This window comes from Platalea leucorodia, assembly GCF_965183815.1.
Source record: "Platalea leucorodia genome assembly, chromosome: 1".
Lineage (NCBI taxonomy): Eukaryota > Metazoa > Chordata > Aves > Pelecaniformes > Threskiornithidae > Platalea > Platalea leucorodia.
The window spans coordinates 42,737,700-42,747,088 of NC_138823.1; the positions used below are offsets into that span (position 1 = coordinate 42,737,700).

General features: G+C 39.0%; 1 protein-coding gene across 5 annotated transcripts in view; it reads left to right on the plus strand.

Annotated features, from left to right (window-relative positions):
- PLAG1 (PLAG1 zinc finger) overlaps positions 1-8,951 on the plus strand; it is a 55,253-nt gene extending 46,302 nt beyond the window's left edge. For 4 of the 5 annotated variants that reach the window (XM_082325767.1, XM_082325766.1, XM_082325769.1 and 1 more), the window contains one exon: positions 296-8,951. In XM_082325767.1, coding sequence (XP_082181893.1) covers positions 296-1,559 — 1,264 coding nt within the window. In that variant the 3' untranslated portion in view covers positions 1,560-8,951. The remainder of the gene's footprint in view (positions 1-295) is intronic. The other variant, XR_014229647.1, reaches the window with a different exon arrangement.
- Positions 8,952-9,389: the final 438 nt, after the last annotated feature.

The following is a 9,389-nucleotide window of genomic DNA, read 5'->3' on the forward strand; positions in this document are numbered from 1 at the left end:
AGAGTATGGACTGAAAATTTTTTGGCTATGGACTTTTACACGAGTACTTTCATACTTGCCCATATACCCCTGTTACAGTAGCTAAAACCCACCAAAACTAAAGTGTCGATTTAAGAGAAATGGCTCGCGGTTTGCTATATTTAAATTTGTCAAACTGTCGTTGTAGTGTCATGCTTTCAGTTAAAAGGTTGTGTTGCAAAGAAGCCCTTAGTGTAGTATTTAGCTGCCATTAAAAAATGAGCACGTGTGTTTTTTGATCAAAATAATTACTTACAGAATATATCTGTGTTTAAAGGCATATGGCTACTCATTCTCCTGAGAAAACCCACAAGTGTAATTATTGTGAGAAAATGTTTCACCGAAAAGATCACCTAAAGAATCACCTACATACACACAATCCCAACAAAGAGGCCTTTAAGTGTGAAGAATGTGGAAAGAACTACAATACCAAGCTTGGGTTCAAACGTCACCTGGCTTTGCATGCTGCAACAAGCGGTGACCTCACCTGTAAGGTATGTTTGCAGACTTTTGAAAGCACAGGAGTGCTGCTGGAGCACCTAAAAACTCACGCAGGCAAGTCATCGGGTGGAGTGAAGGAGAAAAAACACCAGTGTGAACACTGTGATCGTCGGTTCTACACCCGAAAGGATGTCCGTAGACACATGGTAGTGCACACTGGAAGAAAGGACTTCCTCTGTCAGTACTGTGCACAGAGATTTGGGCGGAAGGATCACCTCACACGCCACATGAAGAAAAGTCACAACCAAGAACTTTTGAAGGTCAAAACAGAGCCAATGGACCTTCTAGATCCCTTTACCTGCAATGTTTCTGTGCCTATTAAGGATGAGCTGCTTCCAGTGATGTCTTTACCTTCCAGTGAACTGACATCAAAGCCATTTACAAACACTTTGCAATTAAATCTCTACAACACTCAGATTCAGTCCATGCAGAGTTCTGCGTCTGCACACCAAATGGTTGCCACATCGTTACCATTGGGAATGCCTTGTCCAATAGATATGGAGTCTGTCCACCCTTCTCACCAGCTATCGTTGAAATATCCGCTCGGTACTACCTCATACGCAATTTCTATGCCTGAAAAAGAACAGCCATTGAAAGGGGAAATCGAAAGTTACTTAATGGAGTTGCAAAGTGCTATGCCTTCTTCATCCCAGGATTCTCAAGCATCTTCATCAAAACTAGGGCTGGATCCACAAGTAGGGCCACTAGATGATGGGTCTGGGGAGGTTTCCCTTTCCAAGGGCTCTGTTCCTATTAGCGAACCTCTAAACACCCCATCATTGGACTTTTCTCAGCTGTTCAACTTCATACCTGTAAATGGCCCTCCCTATAATCCTTCTGTTTCAGTGGGAAACCTCGGAATGAGTTATACGCAAGAGGAGGCACATTCTTCTATGACTCAACTTCCACCACAAACCCAGGATCCACAAGATCCTAGCAATAGTATAGGTCTTGGGTCTCTGCACTCGTTGTCAGCAGCTTTCACAAGCAGTCTAAGCACAACCACCACCCTACCACGATTTCATCAAGCTTTCCAATAGGATGTACAAAGCTGGCTTGTTACTGTCTATTTGTAGAAATGCCTTAGGTGACCATTTTTAACTTAGTGCCTACTATAAGACATTATAAATTCTCCGCTTTTGTACAGTACCAATCTCATGAAGCCAGTAAGAAATTTAAATTAACTTTTTAAAAATGTTTTGAAAGTGTTTATTCTCAGCTGTGTTTACTTTGTTTTTTTTTAAAAAACAGTCTCATTGTATTGTTTTCATTTTCACTGCCAACTGACACATTTAAAATGTTCAGTAGAAAGTCATCCCAAGCAAACTCTCAACACTCATCGCTTTTTTAAAACTTTTTCAACCATACCAGCTATTCTGTTTTATTGATGTCAGTGGTAGAACTACCACTTTTACCTTTGAATATATTTTAGTACTTGCAAAGAATCCAGTTAAAATATGTATCACAAAGGTTCCTGAAGATTTGGGAAAAAAATTCTCCAGTCCCTTTCCAAACAAATCCTATTCCCAAATGGTGACGCATCTGATCTGTTTTATAATGACAAATCTAAATTTTTAAAATAAATATAGAATTCAGATTTTTCTGAAAACTTGTGTGTGTATATATAGAAGTCAATATATACACATGTACATATATATAGCATTTTGACTTGTATTGAAGTCATTATAAAAGGTGTTAAGAATTTTGCCATTTTCTGGCTTAAATTTTTGTGGCCTGTTATGGATAATGGAAGAAAAAAAATTAGTTTAATTCTCTAAAATCATGGCTGAACGGAATTTCAACAGAGAATCTCTGCTTGCCTAGATGACAAATGTTTCAAGTTGAATTTGGAACTGTGTTGTTGTGCTTTCATGACTCTGGTAGAGGGAAACAGGCGAAATTAATGGCTGATCTTGAAATATAAAAGTGTTGTAATTTAGGAATGCAGAATATTTTGTCGCAGTTTTTGTTTTAATTCTTAACTTGCTGTTTTTTCTCTTTAGTAGCATAGAAAGAGTACTGCATAGGAATCTTCCAATAGTGTATTCACATTTGTAGGCATCAGTCTTCTCCCAGCTGCCACCGCCAAAGGGTGGATCAAGTCCAGCCAGAAAGTGTGTATCTATTTTCAGTTCGATACTAGTGAGCAGTCAGAGAGTGAATGTAAATTTGCAAATACCAGTTTTTGGTTTTGTTTTTGTTTTTTTATTGGAATGATCTTTTCAGTTGTGTTACATGGTGTGTTATGTCCTCCTAAGCAACAAGTTAGATGTTAATCACACTTTCTACACCTGGGTACTTGGTTAGGGACTTTTTGCCCATTGCCAAGATTTAAAGACAGGACTCTTAGGAGTGAAGTAAAAGCATATTGCTTACACCACTTTTACCTAATGCAATATATTCTATTCCCCAACCCCTAATAACCAAAAGAGGGAAAAAAAAACCCCAACCCTGTGATGCATGAAAGCAAACTAGATTTGCTGTAGTTCAACAATAACATTCTTTTCCTTGTCATTTTTGTACAAGGAATTAAAAAATAGAAATCACGTACATTAATATCTCTCAAACAATAATGAGGATTCATACAAGGTTTTAAGTGGTTAAACTAAATATACTTCACAGAAACAAAAGTTGCTCCCATTTAAGGAGCTCATGCTCCGGATGTTTTATCAGTAGCTCCTACTTTTTTTTTTTTTAATTCTAGGAGCAATATGCAGGTGTAGTTTTACTATTTTATACATATGTGTATTTAAATTTTATTACTGAAAGATAACATTTTTATAAATGTGTTTGTGTTCCAAAGGCATTAAAATAAGGATGTATTAATAAGGAATATACCTTTTGAAATTCTGCAAACTACTCCTAGATTTTGGGTTTAGGAGCATGTTATCTCAAAGTGGGCTTTTAGCTCTGCTTCATGACTGCTTCCTCTGGTTTCTGTGAAACAGATTGCTCGCTTACTTACATCTTTAGTTGAATGATTTGTTCAATATTGCTTTTTTTCTCGTCACCTTTCTAAAGGAAAGAAAAACACAGATGAACAGAGCACAAGGTGAATGCAACCGAATGTAACTTTAGTTTACATCAGCAACCATAACGCATCTAGGAAGAACTCGGGTTTACTCTCAATCCTTTCAGTCGATCTGAGATGAAGATGAACGGACTTAATTCCTCCTGTGGGCCATGTCCCGCGTGGAGCCGAGTGTCTGCAACTCCCCCTGCAGCAGAGGAAAGTAGCGAGTACTCGGTGTCCTGCGGCTGGCCCAGCAGCGTGGTCGGGCAGCGCTGCCCGTCCTGGGCAGCCTCTGGCACAAAGATTTCCAATCCGTAGCGACTGTTTATCAGTCTCAGTTGCCGATTAGGCTTGATTAAAAAAACAAAACCCAACAGACGCTTTGCCAACACCCGTTTCTTAGCGCATAGCCAGAATCCTTACTACTTTGTTCGTGCCTTAGCTTCCTGAAAAGGGATTGACATTTCATTTTGGAGTTAGACGTACATTTCACTTGAGAAATAGGGACCTCAGACAAGATATTGAACCTCATTCAGTCAGGGTTTCAGTGGGTGGCTGCGCCGAGTGTGTTGGCCGCTGAACTAGGATGTATGGTAATGTGGAAGCAGACTGACACTGTAAGCAATACTACCACCACCGGAGTGCTTTTGAATATCGCTTCAGCAGAGTCGATATTGGCCACTACTAAAACGTCAGTTTTTAAACCCTGTTTTCTTGATTTCAGATGGATTCTCAGTGGGAGGGGGGAGGGCTGGCTGATCATGCACCACTCTTTGTGCAACTTCTAAACTTCTAGTAAGGTTGTTTTTTTTTTTTTTAAATATATATATTTTTGTGTACTTGTTGCTTGTGCTTTATTTAGTAGTAAATTTTGGAATAGAGTGATTTATTGTTAATTTGGCAGTAGCGGTTTTTAAAAACCATATACTGACTGAAACATGAGCCAGAGCTGATTGCTTTATTAAGCTAATAATGAATGTTAAGAGTACATATTTTCAGGATCATTTGCCTAGTGAGCTAAACATGTATTATAGGCCAATATTTTTTAAAATAAAGCTTGGTCAACCTCTATGTTACACATATTACAAGATATAGCACTTTCAAAAAGAAAACCTAAACCTTTTAAGAAAATTTCTTACAGGTTATGCTTTTTATTATAAAACCTTTTATTATAATTTGTTTCAAGTGCCATTAGATTACATATATGTAGGCCTTTGGTATAATGCTTTGTGTACAAAATGGTAGACATTGTAATTTTAAACAGGTACATTTTTACAGTGTTTTCTTATCAATTTGCTATATTGCACAGAACCAGTGTGTCTTTCTTAAGGGTTTTACAATGTTTTTTACTAGGTTTACATGTTTCAAACTACACTGTCTTCTACTGCCATTTTGAATACCAGTCAAAAAAAATTTAGGAGTTTGTCCTCACCAATTGCAAACTGTGTCCTCTGGAGTTCTGGATGGTAAACTATGGCAAAAATGTTTAACATGCAGTATTTGATACAGATTTTTTTTATCATACCCTATCATCGCTATGCTGCTGTCTGACGTTAACTTAGGGCCTGATCCTGCATCCGTAAAGGCTGAGGGGAGCAGGATTGCATCCTTCGTTATGTCTGTCTCATACACTGGTTTAGCAGCTCATCCTGTATTCTTCTCAGTCTATAGATAAGCCTCTGAAATAAATGTACTTATCTGGTATGTAGTAAACCATATAGGCTTAGCTGCCCACCCTGCATCCTCCCAGTGTACAGTTACAACCACAGCCTACTTAGCATCACGCTCAACGTACAAGTAACGCCACAGTAGTTCAAAATGTGTTTGGATAGTCCCAAAGCTTTCATGCAGTAAGGGTGTCTTACTTTTGTTGGAAGGCAGTGTCTTTTGATAACAGTTATCTAGCCCTGGAAGTGACACAGAACTATTGCTAATCATATGTAAACACTTTTCAGTATAAGCTTCAGTGGTACAGTTGAACCAGAGTGAATGTTTATCTCCTCAGAAACACTCCTGCAATATTGTTATATTGGATCATGCTGCTAATGTAACTTGGGATACAACTCCTCTCATGGTGCTACAAACCTCCCTGTCTCATGCAGATGTATTTTTACCCATAGAAAAAAGGACTATACTAGACCTATAGTTGTATGATATATTTTTATACTGTGACTTAATTTGTCATTAATGAACTTTGTGCAACACCACAATGTATTCATAAGCACTTGCAAAAGTAAAATTTTGGACATGCAAATTTAAACGCTGACAAGCCCAGCTCTTGTTCACAAAAATAGGTGACTGCTAGTTAAAATTAAATATGGGCTTTTTATATGGTGTGGAGTGAAGAACATGCTATATATTACTAAAAGCCTTTGAATTTAGACAAAAACTGGGAAAAGTATATTGGGGAATGGTGACACACCCAAACCTGACTTAGATTGCTGAAATTTTATTTTTAGCTAGTGGAAAAATTGTTTGGACTTGTATGCTAAAATGTTTTAATGATAAAAGTTTTGAGTCAAAAGTAGAGAAAAAAAAGAACACAGAAAACCCTGCATTCCAGACTGAATTTGTATATGTTTCTTGCATTTAAAATTTGCTATCCTGTGATATGGGAAATCGAGTTGCTTATCATGTATATGTACTTTAAAATGTATTCACAAACTACTGTTGTATTTGTATAAAATATAGACAAAAAGATTGCATATATATTTTTGTGTATAAGCTCTGTAAAATAGCAATCACATTATGAAGCTGCAGCAGAACTTCATTTTAAACATTCACATCCAAAGAAACAGACTATTTATTGTCCACATACCCTGATTATAAAATATACCTTGCTGCTATTAAACAATAGTGCTGCAGCTTCTTGTGGCCTACAGTGTTATGTTTGCTGTACAAAAATATGTGAACTCCACAAAATATATCAATAAAATTACAGAATGGTTTTAGTTAATGAATAACTTATGCCTGGCATTTCAATAGATACTCTTGATCTGCATGTTTGGGATTACAATGAGCAATTACAGAATACATCCAGTCTTGCTGGGTGTAGGTATTCTGAGTTTGTAAAGGTATAACTGTCTTTCTAATTTATGACTGGTAAAATGTCAGTTTTTCAGAAGATCTTAAAGCATAAGTATCTGCGTTTCATGATTTCACCAAGGAACAAATTGGATGATACTACTGTGTCTGTGGCAAGACAGACCTGAACTGAAGGAAGCAATTGAGTTTGCCATCAAATTGCACTTTGAAACGCTGTGAGACACTGGAAGGTGAGTTTGGGGTTTCTGTAGTGGGACCGTTCGTTTGGGAGATGTAGGTGAGTGATTCTCCATCACTTCAGATCAATGCAAGTCATTTACATAGACCGTTATAGGTCGCAGGGTGAACTGTTAAGGTGTGGCAGGCACTGGACACAGTATCTGGGTTGTCTCTCTGAAATATTTCCAGGAGGAGCTCCGTTGCGTTGATCCCACAGACCTGCCGTGGCGCTGCCTGTGACGCTGCCGAAGAAGTCTCACTGATGCAGGGGGAAGAGGTGCTCCGCAGCCAGACGAGCAGCCTGCTCACAGCTGCGGAAAGTTGCCTCTCTGCTGGTTCCACAAGGTTGTTCCCTAGCGTAGACTGTTTGCCAGGAAAGTAAAAGACTAGCATTTCGTGTTTCATTGCTTTTCGGAAGATATTTTGTTAACGTCTTCAGCATTGTCTGTGTTTTCCTGCTTTTGGGTTCCTCTCTTTTCCAAGTCTTGACTTTTTAGGTTTTTTGCTGTAACCCAGTCTGAGAGAAACGATTGTTACAGAGAGTTGTCAGCTTTCGCCTTCTCTGTACGCAGACATTTTTCCTTTCTTGTGATCCCTACCCCTTTCCTCTGAGCTGACTTATCACTTCTGTGTCACAAGTCTCTAACTTGCTTGAGGGGGTTGGCCTTGTTATATTGAGAGTCAAAAGCTCTACAGATGCTCTATGATACGAAATACTCTGCAAAACCGTTTATTCCCACCTCCTGCCCTGAGAGGAAACCTCCCCACTGTCTCGCTGTCGTAGCTGGTCTCACCTCCGTTACTGAATGAATATGTCCTCCTTCCAAACGGACAACCTCTAGAAGCTCCGTCAGCCTCTGTAATAAGTGGAATAGGGTTGCACAGGTGATATCTGTGTTATATCCAGAGATCTCCTGGTGTAGTCCTTCCAGGCCTTTCCTTGTTAAATTCAGAGCCACAGGCATCTTCCCTTCTCTCCTGTAAGCACCCCTTTCCAAAACTCATGTAAGTAAGTACAGAAAAATGGGCCTTCGGTATTCTCTATACCTGGTCTCACTGTCCTCCAGAAGTGGAAGAGAAAGACTACTCCAGTTTCTTCCTTCACTCTCCTTTACCTTCCCATGTATAAGCATGCCCTAGGATAAAGAATGGGGTTTTTTGACAGAGAAATCCAAAGCTGTGATGCCGAGCTGCTGCTGCTCTAGCAAGAGCTGAGCAGCTACATGCTGTTGGCTTCCCTGCTTTGCAAATCAAAACATTGTATTAAATCGGATAGAAATTAAACTGTTCCAAAGTGGAAGTTGCTGTAGTTGGCACAACAAGGGTTTGCCATCACAAACAGGCAGCAAGTAGGACAGCAAGATAAGCTCTCTTACAAAATTTAGTCTGTGCTTAGAAGTTTGAGAACTGTATTAGAGGATTAACTGCTGCTTATCATTATTAGCTGGGGCTGTTAGCAAAAAACCAGCAATGCTGTATTGCTGTGTTTTGAACAACAGTGGAGATAGTGGTGTTGAAAATGACAGACCCCAGCAGCAGCGTGAAGTTTCAAGTTCGTGCTTGCGTGCTCTATCCCGGGTAATTCAGTATAAACTTTCTCTACTCCTAATAAAGGCGTAACATCTTGCCCAGTATTTTTATTTTTACATAATTACATTTATTTCTTCCAATGGTCTGTGTGTCTTCAAGAAATGAACGTTTTCAGAGAAACAAGTATTTAAAAAAATACAATTAACAGTTGTGTCCTTCAATGTCATCGTCATCCCATGACCTTGTCTCCTTCGGGGATGTTTGTGTCACGAAATCACCAGCTACAAAGCTAGTTTGCCTCAGAGGGGACTGAAGAGACATCAGCTATCAGCTGAGCACTCTGAAACCAGGACTATAATGATGCACACTGTGGCTGGTTTGGAAATCATTTGAATTGATCCTTGATAGTTTGCCCATGGCACTGATTTTCACTGTTGCAGTGAGCTGCAGCCTACAAAGAAGAACGGTTTAGTGTCACTTTCATATAAATCGGTCCGATCTCTGCTTGACACGGGTAAAATAATGCAGAGTACCTCAACAGTCACAGTTTCTGAAAATCAGTGCATTGCTTAAACTTTTGTATGTATATGTATATATACATATGTATGTGTGTGTGTGTGTACGTGTAGATGTGTATGTGTCTGTATGCATGGGGGGGGGTGGGTGGGCAATCAAACCTGGAGAAGTTGAGAAATGAGTTTCATTTTGTTTTGGTTTACTTCAAAAAGTTTAAGTCTACAGTTTTTGTATTTTACAAGTCCAAAATGAATCATGCAGTTTGCAAAGTTAACACAGCATGTGGTTTCCCAGGCAAGTGGGAAGAGTTTCTTCCATATACTTGATTAATCTATGAGAGACAGCAATTTATCTATGGGGCGCACAGACTCCTGCGAGGAAGGTGTTTGTCAGCTGTACTTGTGTAGTATTAGATACAATTTCAGCAGAAAAGTTCTGTAGGCTGTGCCTTTGAAATTAAGCTCACCGCTGGCTTATTGCCTTTGTGTTAAATCGTTACACACATGGTCATGGATAAATCCTTAAGTTCCCTCACAAGTACTTACAT